The sequence below is a fragment of the Arctopsyche grandis genome, chromosome 12, assembly GCF_051622035.1.
Source record: "Arctopsyche grandis isolate Sample6627 chromosome 12, ASM5162203v2, whole genome shotgun sequence".
NCBI lineage: Eukaryota > Metazoa > Arthropoda > Insecta > Trichoptera > Hydropsychidae > Arctopsyche > Arctopsyche grandis.
Window position 1 is genome coordinate 185,834 of NC_135366.1, and position 27,649 is coordinate 213,482.

A 27,649-nucleotide genomic window follows, 5' to 3' on the forward strand; every position below is an offset into this window, starting at 1 on the left:
AAATACAACACTATGTGTGGGTTTTTATATTATCATTATTAACATTAATATCTTTGTTAATGTTTAAACACAATTGAAAAATTCATTCTATTACAACATAGAAAAACAAAATGTGCAGTTTATTATTATATGTCGATCAAGTGATTGATACACACACACACACACACACACACACTTTGATTTTAGAATCTAATGTTAAAAGGTAAAGCATGTTAATAAAATAATATAATTATACGTGAGTGTGGGTGTGGGGGTGTGTGTGTGTGTGTGTGTGTGTGTGTGTGTTTGTGTATGTGTGTATGTGTGTGTATACATATATATATATATAGATATATATATATATATATAATAATAATAAAGATAAAAAGTTAACGATTTCTTTGGGGTTCTTTCAACTTATATAACACTCTATGTTATTATTTTCACTCGAAACTTTTTCACTATGGAAATGTTTAAAAACAGCTGGAAAAATGCCATGTGCAAGAATTCGGGGCACATTCCAGATTTTCACTGTTGATCACTGAAATAACGAATTTTATCACTTGAAGACTTGATGATGTTCTCCCAAGCTGGAAAATAAAAGTGAAAAAAGAGTTTAACGTCATGTGTGTACATTATTAAATGTGTTGTAAAAAGTTGTAAAACAACACATACCCATTCCGACGTAATGAACGATTCTGTCGAGGTTGTAAATGTCTTTTGAAGTGGCAGTCGGTGCGAGATATCTCAACGCCTTGTCTCCTCCGACGCAAGTTTCCACCACTTGACCTTCACCTTGAATGACTTTGTCCTTTGACGTGTCATTCGCATCTTCAGTCTTGGGGCAGCACGGAGGATCGGCTGCATCCGAACAATTACTTTTACTAACAAATTTAATGCCATCTTTGACGGTGGCTCTACTCGATTTTTTGGAATGTTTAGAGTCATCGCTCACGACTTTCGATTTATCGCTGGACTCTCTAAATGGTTTTTCGTTGATAGCGGGAAAGTCAATGTTAGAATTATACACTACGGTGGAGGGGGGCGAATCGTTCACTCGGACGTTGTTATTGTTATTGGTGGAGTCCGAGTATTCGACGGTATCAGATCCTTGGGCGATTTCACCGTTTATCAGCTGTTCGTTGATGTCGAAGCCGAACGTAATGCCGTTCATATTTTGAATGTCGTCCGAGGACCTGTTGGGCTCCTCGTTCATGATGATCACCGGCGGCCGACTTTCGAACGATTGATTGATTTCGGCGGCGAGCGGCAGCACTACGTCCGGAGGCTTACTGGGGTTGTCGATTTTGTTATTCGAGTGATTAATTTTATTAGGCTTTGCGTTTGCGAAAGTATTACTATTGAGTACGTTTTCGGCGACACTATTCACGGCACGGTAGTCCACGTACTGTTCGGAGATACAGTTTGCATCGTCGCCGCTGACGGTCGCCACACTGCCACTTGTGACCGTTTCGTCCTTGCTCTTACTATCGAATGGTTTCGTCGATTCGTCTCCTTGCTTTTCATTGTACATTTTATGATTCTGAAACTTGTTGTCGACTTTCGATTTCACGGTGATTTTGTTGCACATCTTTTGTCGCGATTCTAGAGCAGGATATTGTTCGCGAATGTACGTCTTGTGAATGTTCAGATCCGGTTGGTTGCCCAAATCCAAGCAGTTGGCCTTGATAGATTTGGTTTTATCGTAGTCGTTGGAATTCTCCTTTAGCAGAAGGTTCTTGGTGTTTTCGACAGATATGTCGAAATGTTTGTCTTGAATTGTGACATCGTTGGTGTAATAGTTGCAAGACTCGATGAGATCGGGAAAATTGTGTTGACGACTGACGGGCGGGGCGGAGGGTGGGGGAGAAACGGGTGGAGCGGCGCGGGCCATGTCAGCGTACGAGGCTTGAAATCGTTCACCAGACGCGTCGGCGGGCAGAGAGTGAACTGAATCTAAATCATCGTTAGAATCATTACTCTTGTCGGATGGCGGAGACGAAACGGAAGGATGGGCTCCGTTGCCAAAGCGCTTGTACAGCGTATCTCGTTCTTGATTGGAGCGTCCCCCGTTCGACGGTCTCATGTTCTGCACGTTGTGAGCGTAGAAGTTTGGCCTGTTGCGACCCTCATCACTGGGACTGTGACGCTTTCTGATTTTCTTCTTCTTAGTGACAGTCTGAAAATCGGACGTTTCGATGGCGTAAAACGGATCGTAGTCGATTATCGAAATGTCCAATTCCGCCGGAGATGCTTTGGATTTCTTCTGTTTGGTCATTGAAATGCTGGAAGTAGAAGCGATCAGATCAGTAGGCGTCGTCCGGTCATCCGAATCGTTATTTCTATTGTCTGTTTTACAATAAGGCTCGGATTCGTCGCTACACCACGATCTTCTCTCGTTGTTCTTGCCGTTTGAAACAGACGCCGACTCAAACACACATGTCTTTTTAGTTTTACGAAAAGAGAGCGAATCCTTGGGAGAAGTGAGATCGTCGAATTTCCTGCGAGATAGTTCTTCCATAGAATTGGCTCTCTTCAGCTTTGTCTCCAGCTTGTCCTTGACTCGGCGCTCCGTAGACCTCTTTTTACTACTCTTGTCGTGATCGTTGTCATCCTTGGACTTGTTTATCGTTACTTTCCCGTTGATTCCGATTCCAGTATTCGACTTTGATTGATTTTTGCCATGATGTTTCACATTATCCGCATCGGATTCGATAAATTTGATGATGTCGTCCAATTTTTCGTCACCTCGATAGCCATCTATCAACTCGGCGAGAGTTTGCGTTTCATTTTTATATAATTTTTTACGTTTCTTTTGATTCTTCTGATTCGGTTGACTAGTTCCCGTGATTGAGCCTATATTTTGCACAGCGTTGTAGTTTTCGTCGAAATTTTTCTATGAAAAAGAAAAAACGCACAACAACATAAGTGGCGAAATAAATTGCGTGTTACAAGTAATGAGTAAAAATAAAAAAAAAAACAAACCTTATCGGACTCGTGTTGAAATTGATGGGATTGTGACTGAAGAATGTTGATAACGTTTAAATGCGTATTGGGTATGACGGGGAAAGCATTAGAAGTGGCGCTGTTTGTGGGGCTATTTCCATCGATACTCGTAGGACCCGTCACACTTCGAACGGCACAATAGCTCGAAGGTAATTGCAGAGGTTTAGTCTCCAAGACGGAAGAAGGTGGAGTTTGAGTTACTGCAGGTGAAGTAATGCACCCATGATTTGAATCGACCAAATTCAGAGCATTCGAACTTCGATCTGTGACTGCCGCCTCACCGCTCATACTAGGCGAGACTATTTCTAATGTGGTTCTAGATGTATAACTCGGTATGTGTGAATTTTTCTGCGGCCTAAAAATGAATCGCAATAAAATATTTTGAACGTACAATATACATATGTACGTACGTACAGTAATTAAAATTTACCTAATATAATCCATCTCCGTTCCCTCATCATCGTCAAAATATCCAGATATATAAGTCGGCTGCGGGCTACTGGCGGTGGGATGTTGAACGGGCGGAGAAGAAACGCGATCGCTCTCGTCGGTAGCTACGCTCAAAACCATATAATCTGGATTAGGAGGCTCGCCTAAGGGCGGTGGATTTATACATTTCACGGTAGCAATGTAATCATTTCCACTTATTCTAGGTTTGATCCCCCCACTCGTTCCGCAGCGCACGTCTTCCAAAAACGTGCCAAAGTATTGCTAAAACATAAACAGCAGTGTGATTCTCAAAACAGTGGCGACGCGCGAAAGTGTACACGTACAAATAATACATAAACATACTTGATCGACGTTGGCGGGAAGACTGCCGCCGTGCAAGGATCGGGCGGAGACGGGAACCGGACGACGGTGACGTGCATGAGGTCGCGGCAAACGAGCGTCCGCTCCGCTACCTGCGCCCGCCAAATCTTGAAGAGAACCGCTGTGTGGAAAGTGAGTTAAACTACGTTTGGCACGTCCACGCTTACCACAATTGGCCCCGATCGATCCGATACTGCTGCAAGCCAATTGAAGCTCTTCTTCCGAAGCCTGTTCAGCTTTGTACAGAAGATTCTAAAAGTAGTTTCAATGTTATTAAATATAGATTATATACACATATAGCATAAAATTGTGTAAAAACGTGAACCGACGAACCTTAAACAGAGAACTTTTCCCTTCTCGATCCTTGGGTCGTTTGTAAGTCACGGCTTCGTCTAACAGTGCGCGTAGCTGCTTTTCATTTAAATTTTCCAACTGCCCACTGTCTTCGCATAATATCTGTAACGGAAACGGAACGATTGTCGGTAATTTAATTCTGAAATAGTACAAATTATAGTATATTTCGTCAAATTGCATATTTTGTCACGACAAATTAGCTTTTAAATATACACATACGAGCGAGAGAGAGAGAGAGAGTGCAAACTCGGCTAAAATATAATATGCTGTAAGTGCATAAATATCGAAATCACTGCAAGTATCAGCACACGTCGTGTGACTCTGTAAGAATTGTCGATCGATCTTTACGTTTACGTTTTATTGCAATGAAATAAATGTAGGTACAAATAAGTCGGCACGACACACTCGCGTTCACTTTCACACTACCTACACTGCGCACTATACTACGTTACGTTTGATTATCGTTCATCACCGTTGCGATAATTGCCGGGCGAGAGAACTGGCGTTTCTCAACGTGCGTACAATATCAAATTAAATAAAAAATTCGACGAGTCGTACTCTCTAAATCGAACGCTTAAATTTATTAATCGGCGAGATAACCTCAACATCGAACTGCTGATAAACGATGACCCTGTCAAACGACCGATCACTCGACAACAGCCGTTGAAATGCGAAACTCACCGTAGTGCTCATAGTGCCGTTTGTTCCCTTAAATGTACTTTTTCTCGATCCGAGTCGAAATTCACTTTTCGTTCGACGTACGGTGCTACTAGTATTTTTAAACAGTTTGCTGAATATATTCTCATTCAGCATGCAATATGCAACCTATGTGCCGAATCGACAACGCAGGATACACATTGACAACATGGTACGGCAATAGAGAACGAGTCGCTCGGTGGAAGAAGCGATATGTCGCGTACCTCGCACCAATCGGTTCGTTTGTGCGAACGAAACGCGGAAATTTTGCCGAATTCGTAAATCGAAACGAAAACCGAGAAGTTACATGTCAACGTACAACGTTTCTGTACATTTCAACTTGTTTTTTATTTAGGAAACGAAATAATCGTGTCGCATTTTAACCCCCTTGACCGTCATGTTTTCGGGAGGGGGGGGGGGGGGGTCGAACGGTTTGGGGGCTCCCTGCGGGCGATCTATTCTATGGGAAGTTACGACCGACCTCTCCTCGGGAGCACTCTTCGAACAATTACATAATTGAAGGCGAGCGAGCGCGTAGAAAACGTTCGGAGGGTGCGAAGACGATGAAAGCGAAAGCGAAAGCGAAATCGGCGGGTTCGTTTAAATCTTCGTGGCGAGGCACGTCGTGGCGAGGCGAAAAGCGAAAATGTTGACAGGCGACAGAAGAGGCGCGAAACGTCACACGAGCCGACGACTATCGGACTATCGGACTATTCACGCGGTCCGCTTTGTCTCTAAATGCGATCGTGACGAATCAAAATCAGAGTGAAGTAAGAAAAAAAATGGCATACGCGAATCGGCGAGTCGGCGAATCCGAATGTCGAACGCTCGAACGTTCCAGAGAGCGGGGAAGAGCGAACTGTCAAAAGTGCGGAGAGGGGAGGGGAAGGTGGGGGAGGGGTGGAGTGGAGGTGGAAGTGGCAGCACTGCACTTGACTGCATCGAGCACGGCCGCGGAGGCGAGGGGAGTGGCGGGGAGGGGAGGGGAAAGAAAGAGCGAGAGAGACTGACCTCGTGGGGCGCAGAGGCGGGGGCGGCGGGGGCGACCGCTACGGGGGCGGAGGCCGAGGCGGTCGAGGGCGCAGCCGCAGCCGCAGCCGTAGAGGCGGAGGCGGACGTAGACGCAGACTGGTGTCGATCTCGATCTCGATCTCGATCTCGATCTCGTTCCCGATCCCGATCCCGCTGGCGCTCCCGCTCCCGCTCGGGCGGGGTGGGCGGGGAGGGCGGCATGTGTGCGGGCGGGGAGGGCGGTGGGCGGGAGGCGGCAATCAGCGGACGCGCGGCGGCGGCCGCAGCATCCCGCGGAGCCGCCGAGCCGCCGAGCCGCTGAGCCGCGAACCGCGAGCCGCGAAACCGCGAAGCCGCCCGCCGCTAACGCGCGCGGCTATGCCCGCCGATCGATGTGCCGCGGCCGCCCTCGCGATCCACTCGCCGCTCGCCGCTCGCCGCTCGTCACTCGTCACTCGCCTGGCTCACTCACCCACTCACCCACACACCCACACACCCACACTCACACACACGCACACGCCACAGTCGCACTCGCCCTCACGCACACCCGCGCACTCTCGTCCGCGCAGAGCAGCCACCCGTCACGTGCCGCGTCGAGCCTGCCCTGCTCTCCCACAAACCAACTTACAAACAACTTACAACTTTTTTAAAAAGGATATTACATGTATTGAAAGAGTTCAAAGGAGAATTTCAAAGATTCCTTCTGAACTCAAATCACTTTCTTATAATGAAAGATTGAAAATAATGAATCTCACTACATTGGAGACGAGAAGAACTAGAGGTGACTTAATCAAAGTCTATAAAATTCTTAATAATCACTATAATTGTCATATGTCTAATGTTATTTCATTCAACATAAATACTCACCTCAGAGGTCACTCGCTTAGACTCCAAAAAGATCTAATAAATTGATCAGAGATACATTATTTTCTAACAGAGTGGTTTCAGTTTGGAATAGTCTTCCCAACGATTTAGTAAACTCAATTAATATTAATATTTTTAAGAATAAACTTGATACTTTTTTTAAAAAGGATTTTTGTGATTCTTCTTTCCCATAATCATATTTCTGTATTTTTTTCTTTTTTGTTTATATATTTGATATTTTTTTTCTTCTCTTATTTTATTTTATTTTAATATTGTTTTTTTTTTTAATGTATTTTAATTTTTCTCATTTTTTTATTGCATATATGTATAATTTGTAAAATATTGTTGCGTAGGTGTGGGTGGAGGATCCAAGTAAAAGGCCAACAGTCGTTTCACAGCATTTATTGATGATTAAGAAGATACACGCAGTGTCACTGCTAAGTCCAGAATGACATGATATCGCCTACGTACCGCCTTATAAAGGGTAGATCTCTCAGGACGCCTAATCTGTTTACCTGTTGTATAGTCACGTATTCGGATATGTATTTCCACGACATTGGGTCTTCCCGTACCGATTCTGAGAAATAACTAATAACGGTCATTGTTTAGCCTAAATGCACTTAGAGTCCAGATATAATCCTGGAAGTAAGTGCAAGCACTTACATAGTTAATCCGATAACAGATAACCCTTGAACGATCACATAGTCTCTGGGATTCTATTCGTTTGATCCGTGGCGTACGTAACATTATGTTTATTCAAACCCCTTGGGCCTATCGGCTTTGCCGCCTCCCCCAAGTATATTAAATAAATAAATAAACAAAAGACACACCACCGTCATTAGATGCACCAAAAAACAATTACTTTTTTTTTACTTCGTATCATTTTGAAAATCGATCGGGAGTAACGAAATCGCCACGATCGCCGTCGATTTCGAAACGAACTCCGCTCGATCCTTTTTATTCTGCATGTGTGCCCATTATGTTTGAAATAAATAAATAAAACAAAACAGGCGAAAATAAACAGAGTGGGACTTTTTTTATTTAGATACTTTTAAACAAGGTGACCAAACGTCACCCTTTGGGGAGGATTGTCCTCCTTTAATCGAATTATTAAAGAAAGAAAGTGGACAGAAGATGTACATAATTGATATGAAATGGATGACTATTTTTGAATTATTGAAATATCGAAATATTCTTCATGACAATATGGAGGATGAACGAATGAGACGACTGGCATGTTAATGCACGTGTTTATTATATGACAGCTGAAGACAGAGTGAGTAGTGGCTCTCCGAACCCAGCCGAGTTGGTTCCCACTCGTAGGAAGGCAACCAAGCTCGACCATGTCGTATAAGCGAGCCGCCACAACAATATAAAAATTTTGATTGAAATGGCATTGTGTTTGCCGGGTACGAACGCCAACGTAGAGCGAACATTTTCCATTTGCAATTATATCTGAACAAATGAAAAATCCAGACTAGCGGTTGAAACATTGGCAGGAATGATTACAGTTAAATGTAATATTTATTTATTTATTTTATTTTTACGGTCAAGAAAAAATTGACCATTTTACATGTTGGAAATAGAAAAAGAAAAAAATATATAAAATAAATTAAAATGAAATATAAAAGAAAAATACACATACATTCATATACTACAAAATAAATTACATTATATTAAAAAAATATTTAAATAAAATAGATTTCATGTTGTATTTACTAACAATGAATAAATCGACCATGGACAATTCGTTTCCAACTCTGTGCAGTCTCAACATAGCTGAGTTCAATTAGTAATTAGTGGTAAACCTGGGCATATCAAAAAGATGGTTACATCTAATTGATCTACCCCGCACATGGAAGCACACTAAACTCACCAAATCAGAGCATTTAATAGTGCCATTAAGAAGACCACACAGAATTGAAATATCGTTAATTTTCCTTCTGTCATATAATTTTAGCAAATTAAGTTTCCTGTAAATTATAACATTACTGACATGATGATTATGACTTTTAAAAAATTTTAATTTGATGAATCTAATGAACTTTATTTGCACTGACTATTATGTTAATTTGTTTCGTTAAATAAGGAGACCAAATAGTAGAATTGTACTCTAATTGGTTTCTAACCAGAGTGGTGTATAAAATTTTAATCGTATTATAAATACGAATATAAATCTAGATTGCATAGCGTTCCTGAATTTATAGAAAAAAAATGAAGATTTACTCAAAAAAAACGATAAATATTGTTGAATTGAGTAAGTTGCATCAGGTAACTAAGAAAAATTTAAATAGTTTTCTAAAAGTTTTTGAACTTCGAACTGTTTTTTTGGTAAATTGAAATCATTAACATTGTAATAAATCGACAATATGATCAATAAAGAATGTTACTTAACAATTTTTTTTTTCATTTTTATCAAAGTATCCTCTGACATTTTCAAAACCTGGACACCTTATTTTAAATATGTGGAAAAAACAGATGAAGATTTTGAGTGTTAAATGTTCCAAGATCGAGATTTTTGCAACTTGCACAAGATAGCTTTTTGCGAAATAATCACCGAACCGAAAAAAACGTAGCCCCCTAGCATGGTTTACAGGTATACAATCCCAAAAATCACCCCCTGAAGTGTTTTTGGTAATATTTTATTCTTGTATTTATCCTTGCTTGATCGATAACGGTGAAAACCGATATTTGAATAAATGTAGGGAAACTTGTCGGTTGCATATTGATATGCAAACATATTCATTCTGCACGTGCACAACACAAAGAAACGTAACGTACAAGTCATATTCCCAATATTAAATTTAAACCATCTGTAGGCGGGGTACGATGTGTTGACCGTATCCCGGCCTAACGAAACACTGTTGTGTGGTTCAAAGATGGGGTCACCAATGTAGGCGGGGTAGCGATGTGTTGACAGCGCTGTTGGATGATCAGAAGGTTGCGTAGATCACGTCGGAGTAGTACCAATGTAGGCGGGTTACATGTGTGTTGACCGTATCCCGGCCTAACGAAACACTGTTGTGCTAGTTTTATAAAGTTTTATTGTTTGCCTATGGTTGTACAAAGGTATGGTATTTGTGGGCAAAAGTACGTCGTTCAGCGGTCTCTGGATATGGTAGAGTGTCGCTGGCTCAGCATTCAGCTATGTACGGAAGGTCTCTGGATACGGCAGTGTGTTGCTGGCTCGTCCGGCTGGTTGATCTTCCAAGTCCGCGTAGTGTAGTGGTGGCTGGTCAGGAGCTGTATGTTGACTGGTCTGCTGCTGTGTGTCGACGCTTGCTGCTGTGGGTCGACTGGTCTGGTGCTGTGTGTCGACGCTTGCTGTTGTGGGTCGACTCGCGTTGTTTGGGTTGTACCTCCTTTTATAGTGTTTTTGGAATGCTTGGTGGAAGTGGTTATTGACGCGTACGAAAGGAATTTTGTTTTCGTCGAGGCGTCGAATTTTCTGGAATGCTTGATGGAAGTGGTTATTGACGCGTACGAGAGGAATTTTGTTTTCGTCGAGGCGTCGAATTTTCTGGAATGCTTGGCGCCTTTCCGCTCGATGTATTTTAATGGTGGCGGCGTGTTTCGACCGGTTTGGTTCCACTCGACTGGTAGGGGCGTTCCGCTTGAGTTTAATATAACGACTACAGGTGCATGTCGTCTGGGTTTCGGGAATGTAGTTTGTTGTTGCGGAATATTCTCGAATGTTTCGATGACGATGACGACGACGAGATTCCTACATGGCTCTCCGGTGAGTGTTAACGATGTGTGTGATTTTGTGGGAATCTTGATGTGTTGGAGTCTATTGACTCGATGGCGTCGTTGTTTGTCCGGTTGTGCTGGAGAAAGTTGTCTCGACAGCGGGTCTTGTGTTGCATGCCGGTCCAAGTCTTGTTCTCTACCAGGTTGCTTATTTTGGGCGAGCTGCGTTGGTAGTGAAGGTTTGCGATGGCTTGGATGGTGCTGTTGTGCAGGCTGCTGTGTTCTGCGTGGAGTCATTCGCGTGACTGTTTTGCTGGTTGTGCTGGAGTTAGTTGTCTCGGCAGCGGGTCTTGCGTGAAGAACGTTGGTTGACGAAGTGCGTTGAGTGCTGGTCTTCGTTGGTTGTGCTGGAGTTAGTTGTCTCGACAGCGGATCTTGCGTGAAGAACGTTGGTTGACGAAGTGCGTTGAGTGCTGGTCTTCGTTGGTTGTGCTGGAGTTAGTTGTCTCGACAGCGGATCTTGCGTGAAGAACGTTGGTTGACGAAGTGCGTTGAGTGCTGGTCTTCGTTGGTTGTGCTGGAGTTAGTTGTCTCGACAGCGGATCTTGCGTGAAGAACGTTGGTTGACGAAGTGCGTTGAGTGCTGGTCTTCGTTGGTTGTGCTGGAGTTAGTTGTCTCGACAGCGGGTCTTGCGTGAAGAACGTTGGTTTACGAAGTGCGTTGAGTGCTGGTCTTCGTTGGTTGTGCTGGAGTTAGTTGTCTCGACAGCGGGATTTGTGTGGAGACTGTTGGTTAGCGAAGTGCGTTGAGTGCTGGTCTTCGTTGGTTGTGCTGGAGTTAGTTGGCTCAGTGGCGGTTTGTTTCGCCGGTTGTGCTGGAGTGGGTTGACTCAACAGCGGGTTGTGTTGGTAGCTGGTCCATATGTACTTTCACACCATGTTACTGTTGCGGTCGTTACAATGGTAGTGAAGGTTTGTGACGGTCTGGACGGTGCTGTTGTGCAGGCTGCGGCGTCCTGCATGGGCTCATCGAGGTGATGAATCATCGAAGGTGTGATGAGCGGTGCTGGCGGATCAACAGTAGTGGATCCATTTGGTTGTTGTCTCCGGGTTGCGTTTTGTTGTGGCGAAAGCTGCGGAGTTGTTTGACATGGTCACTAGTTGTGGGGACATGTAGCGGACTGCGTTTGAAGTCTGCGTTGAGGGTTGCGTTGTAGACTGCGTTGAAGGCTGCGGTTGCGTGAAGTCTGCGGTTGCTATGTAGGCTGCGATGTGGGCTGCGATGTGGGCTGCTATGTAGGCTGCGATGTAGGCTGCTATGTAGGCTGCGATGTGGGCTGCTATGTAGGCTGCGATGTGGGCTGCTATGTAGGCTGCGATGTGGGCTGCTATGTAGGCTGCGATGTGGGCTGCTATGTAGGCTGCGATGTGGGCTGCTATGTAGGCTGCGATGTGGGCTGCTATGAAGGCTGCGATGTGGGCTGCTATGTAGGCTGCGATGTGGGCTGCTATGTAGGCTGCGCTGTTGACTGCTGTCGTGGCGGCTGTTGGTTGTTGTGGAGGCTGCACTGTGGGCTGCCGTGTTGACTGCGCTGTTGACTGCTATGAAGGCTGCGATGTAGGCTGCTATGTAGGCTGCGCTGTGGGCTGCGATGTTGACTGCGCTGTGGGCTGCTATGTAGGCTGCGCTGTGGGCTGCTATGTAGGCTGCGATGTGGGCTGCTATGTAGGCTGCGCTGTGGGCTGCTATGTAGGCTGTGCTGTGGGCTGCTATGTAGGCTGCGATCTGGGCTGCAATGTGGACTGCGCTGTTGACTGCTATGAAGGCTGCGTAGTTCAAAGATGGGGTCACCAATGTAGGCGGGGTACGATGTGTTGACCGTATCCCGGCCTAACGAAACACTGTTGTGTGGTTCAAAGATGGGGTCACCAATGTAGGCGGGGTAGCGATGTGTTGACAGCGCTGTTGGATGATCAGAAGGTTGCGTAGATCACGTCGGAGTAGTACCAATGTAGGCGGGTTACATGTGTGTTGACCGTATCCCGGCCTAACGAAACACTGTTGTGCTAGTTTTATAAAGTTTTATTGTTTGCCTATGGTTGTACAAAGGTATGGTATTTGTGGGCAAAAGTACGTCGTTCAGCGGTCTCTGGATATGGTAGAGTGTCGCTGGCTCAGCATTCAGCTATGTACGGAAGGTCTCTGGATACGGCAGTGTGTTGCTGGCTCGTCCGGCTGGTTGATCTTCCAAGTCCGCGTAGTGTAGTGGTGGCTGGTCAGGAGCTGTATGTTGACTGGTCTGCTGCTGTGTGTCGACGCTTGCTGCTGTGGGTCGACTGGTCTGGTGCTGTGTGTCGACGCTTGCTGTTGTGGGTCGACTCGCGTTGTTTGGGTTGTACCTCCTTTTATAGTGTTTTTGGAATGCTTGGTGGAAGTGGTTATTGACGCGTACGAAAGGAATTTTGTTTTCGTCGAGGCGTCGAATTTTCTGGAATGCTTGATGGAAGTGGTTATTGACGCGTACGAGAGGAATTTTGTTTTCGTCGAGGCGTCGAATTTTCTGGAATGCTTGGCGCCTTTCCGCTCGATGTATTTTAATGGTGGCGGCGTGTTTCGACCGGTTTGGTTCCACTCGACTGGTAGGGGCGTTCCGCTTGAGTTTAATATAACGACTACAGGTGCATGTCGTCTGGGTTTCGGGAATGTAGTTTGTTGTTGCGGAATATTCTCGAATGTTTCGATGACGATGACGACGACGAGATTCCTACACATCCATTAAATATGAAATGTGTAATAGCTTATTTTTACTTAAATAATTACAGATATCTCAATTTATTGGTAATTTTCGTAATAATTATAAATCTATTTATTCTTGAAAAAATCATTAGATTTCACCGAACATGCATAAAAATAAAAAAATTTACAAAAATTATATATTGAAGATGATTTTTTTTAAATATTAATAAAAATAGTGAGTCCACATATCTTGATAATTTTCAAAACATGTTAATGATTTACTTAATTTGCTTTTTTTAATGTAATTTATTTTCATATTTTCAATAAGTATTTCTTTATAATAGAACTGTGATTAATTACATTATTACGTCAATCTAGTACATTATTACATCGAGCTCAAAAACATCATTCTCCGAAAAAATCTTCCATTGACTTAATGGTGACTTCATATGGAAGGTTTTGTGAGTCAGCGATCAGTTAAATAATGATAAAAAAAAAAAACATTCTTGCCAAGACAAGAAAGATTTTTAACGATATCCAATATTCTAATTTTTTAACATAAAAATCCATTTATCAATGGGCATAGAGTTTAGTACACATACATATGTATGTATATTTGAGAATATCTGAACTTCGTTAATATTTACTACATTTTATATATACTACATTTATTTACTGAATATTTACTACATTTATTGTGAGTGTTACAAATCGCTGCAAACGAAGCGGCTGCATTTCGGTATTTGATGTCTCGACAAAATTCGCCACTGTTTTTAAGCATGTACGAAAGACGAGATATTCATTGGGTTGCGCAGATGATATTTCGATGTGCATTGATGATTGGCAATTATTAAAATTGAGTTGGATCTTTCTGGCAAGTTTAAAAAGGCAAAAATTGAGACAAAAGTATGAAATGAGCATGCAGTCGCGTCGTTTGCAGCGATTTGTAGCGGAGTACCTGTGAGTATGTGTCTCTGTCCTGAGCAGCTCTAAATAGTGCCTAAAATCTTAAATCTTAAATCTTAATCATGGAAAATCTGGCACGCGAACTATATCATATTAATGAGAGCTCAAGTGCCAGATATTTCGTGTTCGCAATTTTCGTGGCAACGATTGTAGTGTGCGAAATAATCCGTTAACCGAATCGAACGATCTCACATGGCAACACCAAAGTTGGTGATATTATTCAGCTGGTCGCTGTCAGGCGTGGTCGTGTCTTTGCGTCGACTGGAATTTGATCTTTTCTCGAGATGGCTGAAAATATATTTCTATTCGTTCCCAATTTAATCGGTAACGCTTTTATTGCGTATATGAATTCGCTTTTATCTATTCGAAAAACACATCTTAAGACGATTAATATTAATCAAATTAACATTATTCTGAGATAGACTCGATTTTGGCATTTTACGAAAAAAAAATCTCAAGATAAAATAATATGTTCAATATCGAGCACATCTATTTTCTTTCCCAGTCGGTCGTTAATCTAATTAGTTGTATCGTGACATTTATGCTATGTATGTATGTATGTAATATATACTATATTTATTCAAGTGTAATTGCAGGATATGCGAGGATTATACTGGCTTTAATATCCTTTTATTTCATGCCTACTAATTGTGTGTTGGCTTGCACTTGCTATGTCGTATCCGGATTACTCGACGCTGTGGACGGGCACGCCGCCCGATATTTCAACCAGAGTAAGTTCGACGAGTCACACTTGTATGTAATTGCATACTTGCTTATGTTAATCACACCCTGCATTACTTGAAGGTACTCGATTTGGAGCGATGCTGGATCAATTGACGGATCGAGCTGGCACTATGTGTCTATGCGTTACTCTCGCCAACTTTTATCCCAAATACATGTTTTGGTTCCAACTCTCCATGACTATCGATATCGTCTGCCATTGGCTGTATCTGCATACTACACTTTTACAAGGAAAGACGTCTCACAAATTTATAGACATGTCTGGAAACCCTATAATGCGTGTTTATTACACTAATAAAATGGTCTTATTTTGGATGTGTTGTGGAAATGAAGCTTTTTATGCGTCTCTTTACCTTTTGCACTTCACCGAAGGACCACTGAGTGAGTAATCCAATAATGTACTAAATTTAATAAATTCAGCTGTATATATAAACATACATATGTCTGTGTACGTGCCTTGTCATATAATGATGATTCTTTTTTTTTTTCAGTTGATGGAATTGGACTTTTCCGTTTGATTGCTTACATCTGTACGCCTGTCGCAATTGTGAAATCACTTATATCTGTCGTTCACGGTTTTGTGGCTTCTGTTAATCTTGGTATTATCGATGTGAATGAACGAGCTGCCATCGCTGAAAAACAAACCAACTAATACCCAATCGACATCATGAAAGTTAAACTTTCATTATTTAAGTCAAGATTGTCATTTTATGTTACTCTCATTGACCAATCAGGTGGTCGAATTAATTTGCATCGTTTTATGTGTAGGTACTCTTCCAGCAGTCGAAAGATTTCGTTTATATACTTTTTTTCCTTTTCAGAATCATATTTTTGTTGATATTTAAAAATTATATATGTATGTAGTGGATAATGAATACATAACTATGTTTATACAATTTATATTATATATGTAATATATCCGTGTAGTCATTTTTCAGTTTGCTCCGATGTATTTACATATATATACATATGTATGTACCTTGCTGTTTTTTCAAAAAAAAAACTTTTTACGTTTTAAGGTCTTTTCATACTTAACAGCACTGCACGGCTTCAGCACTGCACGACTCCGTTTTAAATATGTCATTTTATTACATTTCTATTCATATCTACCTACACGTCGCGGTCACGTCACGTTTACAGCAATTTGGCCGAGTGCAAGGCAAAATCGGCTTACTTATACATTAGAGGCCATGACGATACGGCGCAATATTGCTTACGTCGTATTGTCGAGTACTTGCAATATGAATGCACACACGTGCATTCGTAGCTACGCGTCAAAATACAAGTCAGCAAAAATGTTTCGACGTTTATCGAACGAAAAATTATGTATAATCGCGTTGTTGTTGGAAGAAGAAGCTCAAGAAGGCGATAAAAAAGCACGGAGGCGTTTTGATGTGCATCCCATGTTAAAAAATAGAAAAACCGAAGGAGAGTTTTGGACACTGTATAAGGAGCTTGTAGATGATGAACAAATTTTTTTTAAATATTTCCGTAAAAAATTTAATTTTTATTTTAAATATTTGCGCCAAAACCATGTCGAAAGATTGAACAGCTGTCAACTGTCACTATCGATAATTGGTCCAAAACAGCAAAGCGGCAGACTCATGGCACGTAATTCGCGTGTATATTTCCATGATGGCCAAAAAAACGGATACGATTCGTTGATGGATGTTGCTGTAAGGTATGAACAGGAAATGTCGGGTACTGCTGTAAGCCTGCCATGGCGTAAACGTGACGGTTGGTATGAATATACCCATACAAAATGTAACAAAGAATACTTTTCGTACGGCCGGATACCTGCTGACTAGGTATGAACAGACCTTAAAGCTGTTTTTCGTTCCTAGAATTCACATAAAATTAGGGTTAGTGTACATATATTTCATTTATGAATTTGATTTTATGTTTTTTTTCTAAATATGTATTACCTTTTAAAATTACAGGGGTGGGGGGGGGGGCTGGCGCCCCCATAGCTATGCATGCAGGGAATAAGCAAACTTAAAATTGTCAAGGAAACGTCTAAATTTTTTAAATTTTTTTTTTTGGCTTTACGCGACTTATTAATTATGTTGGTATGTATTTATATAAAAATAATCACTAGTATTCATCATTTATGTAAATTAATGGAATACAGTAGTTGATGTTGGTAGAATACATATGTATATGAATGTTATACATTGATATAAATATTTACTTTCTAAATTATAAAATAGAGAAGAATGAAGTGTGTACGTGTTGTGTGTAACTTCCTAATATTTACAAATCTTCCGCTAGTTTTCTAACCAAATATGAGTATTCAATAAACATTCCAAATTTCATTTCTATTTTGGAATTTATTTTTAGAAAACTTTCTATTAATAAAAAAAAATACAAACTCGTGTATATGTATGTTTGTATATTATATATTTTCAGCTGACCAATTGTATTCATCTGGTGATTTAGTGGGTCCGCATACCAAAATGCTTCAGGAAGCACTTATTATTACAGACAACCTAACCCACAATTCGCCATTTACATTGATTTTTAATGTAATATTATGCCGAGTAATTTTATAATTTACCAGTGTTTATCGATGGCGAAATTTTGAGTATTGCAATCCCTAATAGAATACAAAAAATACTTGGCTCACGTTTTTCATTTTCTTTTATGTCCAGTTTTTTTTACAACAACTGCTATATTTAAAAAATATATATTTTCATAGATTTTATTTTATTTTTAAAAATAAAGAAAACTTTGGAGGCTATTTACCGTTAATTTATTAGTTAATATAAGCCTTATTACTCTTACAAAGAATTTATTATTACTGTCGGTTTTGGGGAAGAAATTGTGGCACAAGTAAAAAATTGGAATGAAGACTAGACAGCACGATCATGGTAACTATTGCCATTAAAGGACAGACTGATGGTGAATTTTCTTTGTAAAAAATATAAATAAAAAAGTTTGGTGTAAAATGTTCTCAATGTCTGCTTTCACATTGAGTAAGATTAACCTTCTAGTTAAATCATCTAGTCATAAGTTGTGATATTTTAATTTAATTTTTGTCTCTTCTGTAACAAAGCCACATCTATTATATTTTGGAAATAATTAAAAATTAATTTAAAATAAAAACCAAATATTTAGTAAAAAAATTTATTTGCATTATTACATGATTACAATAATAATTGTATAAAGCTTAATTGTGTAGTGTGTCTCATAGTCGTTCACTGGTGACAAAGTTATGAGTTGCTTTCGAAATTGTTAATTAAAAATATAATACTTATTAGATGAATTATCGTTTTGTGAAAATAGCGATTCTATGCAGATTAACGCAATGTATAAATAGTTTATATTTATATTATTAATTAAAGAGGCCTGGAAAAACTAGTGTTGGTTTATTATCCTTTTAAGCTACTCATACCGGCTCTCATTATTTCATCGACGAGAAGTAGATTCCCCGCTATAACCGAACACGAATTGATAATCTGTTTTTTAACAATGTAATTGTCGTAAACTCCGACATCTGTGGGTTTCATCGGCTCCCCTGAGCTCAAATCCAATCCAATGGGGGACGGGTTCAGTTGAGATTCTTCTTGTAGTTTCACGATTGCGTCTTGGACGTCGTATCCGGAATTCACCGCTAACGTTTTCGGAATAATGAGGAGGGCTTCCGCATACGCTTGAACTCCTAAACGTGCTTTTCCTTTGACGGTATCTTTGAACTTCATCAATTCATTGTAGGCTTTGATTTCGAAAGCGCCCGCACCGGGAATGATACTCTTGTCTTCGATCGCATTGTTGATGGCCCTCAGTCCGTCCCTCACCGCATCCTTGATTTGCGTCAAAGTATGCTTGTTCGGTCCCTTGATGAGAATGGTGACAGACAGCGGCACCTTGCAGTCTTCTACGAATGTAAATTTGTCTTCTCCTAAAATGTGTTCGTAAATTGAGCCGGCAAATCCGAGGTGCGACTCTTCCAAGTCGTCCACCGAGTTGACGGCGACGCCTCCACACGCCAAAGTCAGACGTTCCATGTTACGACGCTTTGCACGTCGCAGGGCCAAAATTCCCTCTTTGGCCAAGGCGTCCAGTGACATGGGGTCTATTCCCTTTTGATTGATCACTGCAAATTGTTTGTCGGTACCTTCGCAGACTTTTCTCTTCATTGCAATTATCTGAAAAGACATTCATCGTCAACACAATTGTGTTAAAACATACATATGTATATAAAAAAAACTCGTAGAAAGTTAAACCTTTTTCACTCTTTGGTCGATAAATTCCCTTTCGGCAGCTACTAATTTTTCACGATCTTCAGCCGATTTGTAGAAGAATCCTGAATTTACTTCAGATTTTTCATATTCCAAAGAAACATTACACGTCAGAATGTAAGCATTCGTGAGACGTTTGGGCATATCGGGATGACGGGCACCGTGATCCATAACAATACCTGTAACAGTAGATATATGTATATAAACCATAATGAAAAAGAAGAAGAACGATCGTTCAATCAATGAATCAACGCGTCGCAATGTGAGCATACCTCGTACGAGCTGAGTTTCGGTGGCAGTTTTATGTTGCATTTCCATTAACTCGACCATGTGTAAGTCCACAGGCTTACCGGCCTGTCTAATGGCAAGGACACCGTCGACGCAGGCGTCTGTGAGAATATCTGCTAATTGTTGGTGCAACTGAAACGGAGACATGTAAATGTAGTGAAGAAGCAGCGTACAAAGCGATACTTTTCTGTTTCGAATCGTCATAAAATTATACCTTGGTTCGGAGTGAAGTGCGAGCGACATCTGTTAGATCTTTTTTAGTCGCCTCGATGGCGATTTTCATAGAATCCAACACCTCCAAAGCCTTAACCCTAGCGACGTCGTAGCCTTCGATCAAAATTCTCGGATGGAGTCCTGCGGACAGATGTAAAAGGTTGATAAAAAAAAAATGAAAGGTGGGCTATGCACTATTGGGACAGAAAAAAAGGCTTGCCTTCTGAAATGCGGAGATCGGCCTGTTTGAGAAGTTCCCCGATGAGCAGAACCGTGGAAGTGGTGCCGTCTCCGGTGGCGTCATCCTGAGCAGTGCTGGCGCGAGCGATCAGGGAGGCTGTGGGGTGTTGAATTTGCATCTCGTGCAGTAGGACGTTGCCGTCTTTGGTGATTTTGATCTCGCCGGCGCCGGACACCAGCCTGAGTGCAAATGTGTATGGAATTATAAGTGAGTGCGAGTTGGGGTTGCGAGTGTGAGTGTGAGTCGGACGTAGAGGTTAGACATACATTTTGAGCGTGCCGCGAGGACCCAGGTTGGTTCGCATGACATCTTGCAAGCCTCGAGCCGCGGTGATGTTGACGGCCAGCGCTTGCGCCGCTCGAGCGACTTCGGCCTTCGGGTTGAGCAGACTTACGGCCGCCATTCTCGACTCTTCGCTGGACTTTTTACTCGGCTGTAATGTCAAGCGAGCGAGCGAGCGAGCGAACGGGCGAGTCACACCCACACCGCAGAACCTTCTGGTGACCGCGTGCTCGGCCGGCTTCGGTACTACCAACCTCACCGCCCACATGCCACTTTCCGTGCATGTACATTTGATTTTTGATTTTTAAATGCTTTTTATTATTACGAAATTATGTTCACAATACATCTTTTATCTATTTTAATAGCTACTGATCTACTGATCATTTTCTATTTTACAATTTAATTTAATTTGGTTAGTAATCATAGTATTATATTATTCTAATGTTAATCTAAAGCATAATAGGAAAAAGAGCTCAAAAACCTATTTACAATCCTTATAAATGTTCATAATACATCTAATACATAATATTTATTAAAGATTCTCTAAAGTCGATGACCTAAAAATTGCATACATAGTATTATATGTTCCAACTTTCTTCACACACGGTTGAGCGAATTGGTTTCATACGTGGCTTTGAAATATTAACATCAAATTTGAATGGAATGCTGAGAAGGCACCTCACGCAATTGTCCAACTTTTTGTATCTAGGCTATTGACAAAGTTCCAGAAGGCGTAGCATGTGACATAAATGACATCGATCGGTTTTATTTCAAGTAAATGCTTTTTACGCAAGGTCTGTACATTTGGTGAATTTCTTTAATGTGATGGAACGCACCACGAAAATTTGTTATGCAGAAATACACGATAAACCTCATCGTCCCCACGTCAACGTTTGCATTATTTCTGCCTAACAAAATAAATATATTTATCTTTTCATGACTTTTTAACCGACATCTTATCAAATGAAATTTCATCTGTTGGTTTCCTGTTAGCAAAATTATCATTAATATGATTTATTTATTTTATTTTACCTATACGTTAATGCATAACAAAGATGTCAACTCTCGGGTAAACGGAATGCGTGTCGACAGTTGGTATTAATGATTGTTTACTGTCAAAATACTGTCAAATGAATGAAGTAGACTATTCGAGTGCGAGCGATGGAATATTGATTGTGTGTCTATTAAACTTTGAATCTTTCATCCATTTCAGGTATACCTAATGTGATCATACGTCCCGTTTTCTCCGAGCACAGCTTCTGGACGCCGAAATGTCCCGTTTTCAGAATGAGATGAGATTTATTAATTGTATCCAAGATACAGAAGTATTTTATGAGTATTCACTTTTTTCTAACCGCAAAACATGGCAGAATGGAAATGTTTCGACCGAAAGTCGTCGGGAACATTTTCACACTAATATAATTATTGAATATATTTTATGTCTGTCCGGCACTAATGCACCTGTAAAAAAGGTATTTTTAAATACGCGAGAAAACGCAGTTGCAATTCGTAGTCCTTAAAGCAATGCTAATTACCAAGAATTTCATTCTTATCTCAAATCAATGTATACTTGAGCAAATTTGTTCTTCAGAAAAATAAATTATTCCTGTTCTATTCATTAATAGATAAAAACTATGAAGAAATGTGAGTTTTCTTTAATACCCATAAAAATTAGTATATGTCTCACTTTGAGGAAAAAATTAAATGGGTCACCTAAAATGTGTACCTATGTATGAAGATATATGTACATATACCGAGTGATGTAAGGAATCGACAATGTTTTAGAAAATAATCTTTAGCCCTGCAAATGACAGAAAAGTGATCACAAATTGTTAAGTAAAATTTTATTTTATCCAAACCTCGTGACTATTCGATACGATCATCCAGAACATTTACAATGGAATCACCATTGCTGATGAATGAATACCTAAAAGTAAATAAAAGTGGTGCGGTGCATTGGGGGACATATTGTTCAATGTTCTACAAAGTCTACTGCTTACGTATAAATTCATAAAATGAAAAAAAAATTGAAAATCTTATAATTTTTCACACCCAAATCATACACGTAAAATAAAAAAATAAATACTCTCAATTCTTATTACAAACGATCGCTTTATTAATAAAAATCTCGATATAAAATAAATAGTCAAATAGAATATAAAATGTCCGTGGTCGATTTAAAAAATATATAGGATCTAAACAACAAACAACACTAGATATTATATAATAATATTGCAGAATGCACTCGATATGATTCAATCGTCTTCGTCCTCTTCCTCTTCTTTCAACGCGACCAATTTGGCGGCTTCTTCCGGCGTTTGGATCAATTTCATGTCTTTCGCCACTTTTAAACACTTTTCTGCATACTCGATGACTACTTTTCTAGATTCGTCCTGCAATTTAGTGAGCGCCATTAAAATTTCCATCACATCGGTGGCGATTATTTTCTCGGCCACCTCTTTGTCGTTATTGAACACGTTGAGCAGCGTGTACAGACCGCGATGCTGAATTTGAGCGTTGGGGTTCGCCAAGAGACAGTGTAACGTCTCCAGCCAAGCGGACGAGTCGAGAATCTTGGAGCAGCACTTTTTGCTGGCACCCGTCAAAATAGCCAGAGCTCCGGCGGCGGCCAGCGCGGTATCTTCGTCTTCTTCTTGACACAAAAGGCATAAAAATTTAACGCGATCGTTCTTGTCTTCGTGCATCTTCACGACGTCCTCCGATTGCACCATGTTGGTGAGGACTTGCGTGGCGGCCCTGCGCAGCATCTGATGCTCTTCGAACAGGAACGCTTCGATTTTGGCCAAACCGCACTCTTTCAGTATCCTCTGTCGGCACGTTTCGTTCATCGACGCCAAATTGCAGAGTGCCAAGAGCGATTCGAAATTCTCGAGCGCCGCGCAGTCGGGATGCAGCAGGGCGGAGAGCGGTCTCACGATCTCGAGACTTCTCTGTCCGGGGAAGGCCACCTCGGGGTTGATGGTGATGCCTATCCTCGCGAGCGCCTGTGCCGCCTGTTTCTTCCCGTTGGCCGTCCCTTCCAACGCCATGGGCAGCAACACTTTCACCGCCCCCTGTTGCACCACGATGCCCCGCAGCTCCTGTTGGCTGCACAGCGCGTTGAAAACTCTGGATATCAGCTCTTTCGAATTGTCGCTCTGGGTTTTGGAGAGGGCGACGAGGGCGGTGGTGACGCCCTCTTTCGCTAGGATGCACAGCCGCTTGCTGACGAAGTCGGGGTCGTCCAGCTCGTGCTCTTCGGGGATGTGATGCTTGGCGAACTTGGCCAGTTCCACCATCTCGGGCACCAGTTCTTGCTTTTCGTACGCGTTGCAGAGGTTGACCAGGGTGGTGACGACGCCGTACACGGCGGACTGGTCCCCGGTGTTGGCCAGCTCGACCAGCGCCCGAATCGCCGGCTTGTCTTCGACCATCTTCTCCTTGACGTCGGCGTCCAGAGTGAGATACGACAGCCCCTCGGCGGCCCACCGACGCATGTCGTGGTCCTTGCTCGGGTTGACGAGGAACCTCCGGCACGCTTCCGCCAACTTGGTGGTGGATCCGTCGGCGAACGGGCGGATGGAGGCGTCGGTGCCGCCCGAGCTGCTCAGTTTGCACAGGCCGACGAGGGCGCGGACCTTGATGCCGTCGTCTCTGGACTTGTACAGCGTCTTCAGAATGTTGACGCCCTGGTTGATGATGGCCTTGGCCTTGTCCTTCTTGGAGGCGGCCGCGATCAGGCACTCGCAGGCCACTTTCTGCTGCAGCACGTCGTCCGTGCCGGCCATCACGAGGATCATCTCCACGATGCCGTCCTTGGAGACGATCGCGTTGCCGACGTCGAGCGGGCCGAGCAGCAGCGAGGTGATCGCCACCGTGACGCGCACCTTCGACTCGATGTCGGGGTTGAGCAGCTTGTCTTTGACGAAGTCGTCCACCTGCGCGGTGAACTTCTCGCGCGCCTGGTCGTAGTACATGTTCTCGTAGATCTTGGCGAGGCAGACGGCGGCCACGGTGCGCGACGAGGGGGTCACGTTCATGGCCGACTCGTAGCGGTACTCGTCGAGCTCGCTGCACACCTCCAGCAGCCGGTGCACGCCCTTGATTTCGACGAAGCGCTCGGCCCAGCTGAGCGCCGTGTAGTGGCAGTTCTTCATGACCAGCTCGACGACGGCGTCCCGCGCCCTGCCGCTGATGACGCGGTTCGTGATGGAGCAGGTGAGGCAGGTGAGCAGCGTGTCGATCTCCGGCTTGTGCAGGTCGCACAGCCGCTGGTCCGGCTTGCTCTCCGGCTTGTTGTCCATGCCCGAGAAGGCGTTGAGCACGCACTGCATGCAGTACTGCGCGGCGGCCACGCGCTGCTCCTCGTCCGAGTCGATCAGCTCCAGGAACCAGGGGATGCCGCACGCCTCGATCACGCCCCGCACGCGCTCCACGCTCTTCTCGCACAGCTGCGCCACGATGCGGATGCAGCTGAGCGCCACGGCCGCGCTCTTCTCCAGCTTGAGCAGGCGCCGGATGTGGCGCACGACCCCCTTCTCGAACATGATGTGCGCGCCCGCCGCCTGCTTGGCCAGCACCAGCAGGTTGCTGGCGGCCGTCTCGCGCTTGTCGCGCTCCGCCCCGGGATCGAAGGCGATCGCGAACATCTGCTCCACCCGGTTTTCGGTCTGCGCGTTGCGGCTGGCGCGCTCCTGCACCAGCCGGAAGAGGCGCGCCAGCAGCGGCTGCACGGCCGCGTTGGCCGCGTTGGCCGGCTCCGCGTTGAGCACGGCCCTGGCGTCGCGGTACGCCTCCTCGTAGCGCTCCAGCGACTCGAGCGCCTGCGCCCGCCGGAACAGCGACTTGGGGTCTTCGGGGGCGATCCGCAGCGCCGCCTCACAGTCGTCGAGGGCGCTCTGCGCGTGGCCCAGTTTCAGGTGGGCGGCCGCGCGGTTCTTGTAGTAGACGGCGACATCGCGACTATCCCCGGCCGCACCCCCGCTGCCCGCCCGCTTCAGGGCGCGCGAGTACAGCTCGACGGCCTGCTCGAAGCGGCCCTCGCCGAACGCCGCGTTGCCTTCGCTCTTCAGCTGCTCCGCCTCGATCTGTGCGCTCGCCATCGTCTCTGTCAAGTGCAACGTGCTTCCGCTCGCAGCACGTTCTCGACCCTTCGTCCAGAATAGACGAGTTGGCCGGCCGCCAACGTAGGCCCCGCCTCTCCAAATGTCATCTCAAGTTTCCGCGTCGAGTGTTGCCAGACGCGCCCGTAAACAAATCCTGGGCTACCATCTGCGAGCCTCTCGTTTGAGACGGACGACGATAATTTATTTATTTAACAGAACAACAAACGTATTTATTTATTTATATAATTTTAGCTAATTTAATACACTTACTATTTTAACTCAAAGACATTCTTAATTACTTAACTCTAAAATATTTATATGTAAGAGAAATAAAAAAAAAAAAAAACACATTTATATAAACGAAGTAAAAAGTGCAATTGTTTGCATTCCAAAATACAATATATACCGGATGTTTAAACATATTTCCTATTCAAAATCGCTGTCCCTTATTGAGTTCTCTTATAGCTTTCGAAACTATCAGTTATCGAGAGCTGACTTGACTACGGATCTTGGCATATTGTTAACTGTTTAGGAGTATTGTTTTTCTTCGACTCATATTACAAAATGCTTAGATTTGTTTTGTGCAATGCTCACTACTTCCAAGATCCAAATATTATCGTGTTACTTTGTTGTTCTGTTGTCCGGTTGCACATTGGAGTTTGAGTCTGTCATGGAGTCCCAGTAAACTGAAATGCTCTCTCATAATAGAGAGTTTAAAAAAAGTTTCTTCAATATCTTTACACGGGACATTGTGAATATTACGCGTATGTATTATAGCTTTGTCTCGCAGCTTTTTCACAAGTTATCTTAGGCTTCGACTCACTATCATCGAGGATTTTTGCCATTTCAAAATATAGTATTATAGGAAAGTATTGAACACCTTTTGATTTTATCTGAGATTAAATTTTAAGCTCCCGAATGTGGCAGAGCTTTGTGTCATCGTCGACTTTTCCAACCTATTGTTGCGAGAATGTCTGCTTTCGGTAACTCGTCTACTGTAGACTATCGAGATCTTCAACGTGATGTTTAATTGTTGAATTGATGAACTGATCAGTTTCATGAGATTCAAAACGAATCTATATGAATGTGGTGAATGATTAATAATTTATTTATTTTTTGCTAAGACTGGTGTGACGCACTGGGGTAGCCTGTGAGGTCACAGCGGTTATTAATTTGTTATTATTATTTATTGTCCATTTTAAATGTATTTATTATAATAATAAATTAAAATAGAAAATACTATTATAATTCATACGTGTACATATTTCATGAAAATAATACAAAACCAGTAGTAAAAAAAGAGAAGAAAATGAAATTTATTTATTTATTTATTTAACATATTAGCCACAGTGACATTACAGAGATCTCCAACGCGTCGCTGTGGCCGGTCATTCAGTAATAATAACATGATAACAGTAATAATAACTTATAATAATAACAATATTAACACAACATCATTAAAATCATAAAATCATAAAAAAAACATAGATAAAGTAATAACAATCATTAATATTTATAATAGGCAAAATCAACCACTGGCATTCCTCATTAACCACTCAACCAGATTAGTATATTTTATATTGAAGAGGTCAATTTCACCAGAAATCCTGTTAAGCAGATATATCGCTCTAGATATAGGAGCCGTTGACAACATATTTGTGCGAGGAACAAACAAATCACGATTTCTCAAGTCCCTGAATTTACAAGGTGCATTAAACCTAAATTCCTTTAGAACCTGAGGATTGTGTATTATCCCATTCAACAGCTTAAAAAAGTGTCTTCCCAGTAACATATTCCGACGAGACTCCAATGAGTTGAAACCTAACGCCCCTAATAGGAATGCACTAGGATATAGCCAAGGTAAATGACAAGGTAAAGATTAGAAAATTAAACAAACAATTTATGGGGGATGAACGAATGAGACGACTGGCATGTTAATGCACGTGTTTATTATATGACAGCTGAAGACAGAGTGAGTAGTAGCTCTCCGAACCCAGCCGAGTTGGTTCCCACTCGCAGGAAGGCAACCAAACTCGACCATGTCGTATAAGCGAGCCGCCACATCACTCCCCCCCCAGCATCAGCGATACCAAAATTACAAAGAAACAAATTTTACAATAGAAAAAAAAATTATTGTTACACAAAGAAAGAGAAAAAAAATTATTGAGTGGGGAGAAAAAAATTGTTGACGTGGGTCATCCGCTGTGTAGGTGTACCGCCCTGAATGGTCGGTACATTCGAGGGCGGTGACGTCGCGAGCAGGACGGAGGCTGGTCCGATGGTCGCGCGATGCGATGCTGCGCCGGCGCCGCTCTTCCGAGGCTGATGTCGGTTGGTGGGGCGGCGGGGGCGGCAGGGGCATCGATGTGGTTGATGATACTCCGAGCTGGACTGTGAGTCGTTGTGGCTCGTGGAGGTGTTGTAG

At 42.7% G+C, this 27,649-nt stretch overlaps 4 protein-coding genes across 4 annotated transcripts; 1 reads left to right on the plus strand and 3 right to left on the minus strand.

Annotated features, from left to right (window-relative positions):
- Positions 1 to 371: 371 nt before the first annotated feature.
- On the minus strand, positions 372 to 6,415 carry LOC143919826 (uncharacterized). Its single transcript, XM_077442367.1, has 7 exons — positions 5,857 to 6,415; positions 4,129 to 4,251; positions 3,778 to 4,047; positions 3,416 to 3,696; positions 2,965 to 3,340; positions 655 to 2,875; positions 372 to 569 (listed from the first exon to the last, which is right to left on the minus strand). Exons 1-7 carry the CDS (start codon positions 6,076 to 6,078, stop codon positions 508 to 510), a joined length of 3,555 nt encoding a protein of 1,184 aa, XP_077298493.1. The 5' UTR covers positions 6,079 to 6,415; the 3' UTR covers positions 372 to 507.
- Positions 6,416 to 14,297: 7,882 nt separating this feature from the next.
- Pis (phosphatidylinositol synthase) lies at positions 14,298 to 17,188 on the plus strand. The gene is made up of 4 exons (XM_077442383.1): positions 14,298 to 14,437; positions 14,710 to 14,844; positions 14,918 to 15,235; positions 15,346 to 17,188. Exons 1-4 carry the CDS (start codon positions 14,398 to 14,400, stop codon positions 15,504 to 15,506), a joined length of 654 nt encoding a protein of 217 aa, XP_077298509.1. The 5' UTR covers positions 14,298 to 14,397; the 3' UTR covers positions 15,507 to 17,188.
- A 777-nt stretch (positions 17,189 to 17,965) lies between these two features.
- On the minus strand, positions 17,966 to 20,393 carry CCT6 (chaperonin containing TCP1 subunit 6). Its single transcript, XM_077442377.1, has 6 exons — positions 20,104 to 20,393; positions 19,817 to 20,016; positions 19,598 to 19,737; positions 19,368 to 19,515; positions 19,081 to 19,274; positions 17,966 to 19,002 (listed from the first exon to the last, which is right to left on the minus strand). The coding sequence occupies exons 1-6, from the start codon at positions 20,385 to 20,387 to the stop codon at positions 18,226 to 18,228; spliced, it is 1,743 nt and encodes a 580-aa protein (XP_077298503.1). The 5' UTR covers positions 20,388 to 20,393; the 3' UTR covers positions 17,966 to 18,225.
- An 843-nt stretch (positions 20,394 to 21,236) lies between these two features.
- Positions 21,237 to 25,500, minus strand: unc-45 (unc-45 myosin chaperone). The gene has a single exon (XM_077442240.1). It carries the CDS (start codon positions 25,219 to 25,221, stop codon positions 22,375 to 22,377), a length of 2,847 nt encoding a protein of 948 aa, XP_077298366.1. The 5' UTR covers positions 25,222 to 25,500; the 3' UTR covers positions 21,237 to 22,374.
- Positions 25,501 to 27,649: the final 2,149 nt, after the last annotated feature.

Excerpts from the sequence above, each read along its gene's own strand:
- LOC143919826 (XM_077442367.1), bottom strand. The coding sequence starts at position 6,078 with ATGCCGCCCTCCCCGCCCACCCCGCCCGAGCGGGAGCGGGAGCGCCAG. Across the intron at positions 4,048-4,128 it reads GGAAAAGTTCTCTGTTTAAG|AATCTTCTGTACAAAGCTGA; the intron begins GTTCGTCGGTTC and ends AACTACTTTTAG. Across the intron at positions 3,697-3,777 it reads TTCCCGCCAACGTCGATCAA|CAATACTTTGGCACGTTTTT; the intron begins GTATGTTTATGT and ends TTTATGTTTTAG.
- Pis (XM_077442383.1), top strand. The coding sequence starts at position 14,398 with ATGGCTGAAAATATATTTCTATTCGTTCCCAATTTAATCG. Across the intron at positions 14,845-14,917 it reads CGCCCGATATTTCAACCAGA|GTACTCGATTTGGAGCGATG; the intron begins GTAAGTTCGACG and ends CATTACTTGAAG. Across the intron at positions 15,236-15,345 it reads CTTCACCGAAGGACCACTGA|TTGATGGAATTGGACTTTTC; the intron begins GTGAGTAATCCA and ends TTTTTTTTTCAG.
- CCT6 (XM_077442377.1), bottom strand. The coding sequence starts at position 20,387 with ATGTGGGCGGTGAGGTTGGTAGTACCGAAGCCGGCCGAGCACGCGGTC. Across the intron at positions 19,738-19,816 it reads CGATCTCCGCATTTCAGAAG|GACTCCATCCGAGAATTTTG; the intron begins GCAAGCCTTTTT and ends ATCTGTCCGCAG. Across the intron at positions 19,275-19,367 it reads CGAAACTCAGCTCGTACGAG|GTATTGTTATGGATCACGGT; the intron begins GTATGCTCACAT and ends CTACTGTTACAG.
- unc-45 (XM_077442240.1), bottom strand. The coding sequence starts at position 25,221 with ATGGCGAGCGCACAGATCGAGGCGGAGCAGCTGAAGAGCGAAGGCAAC.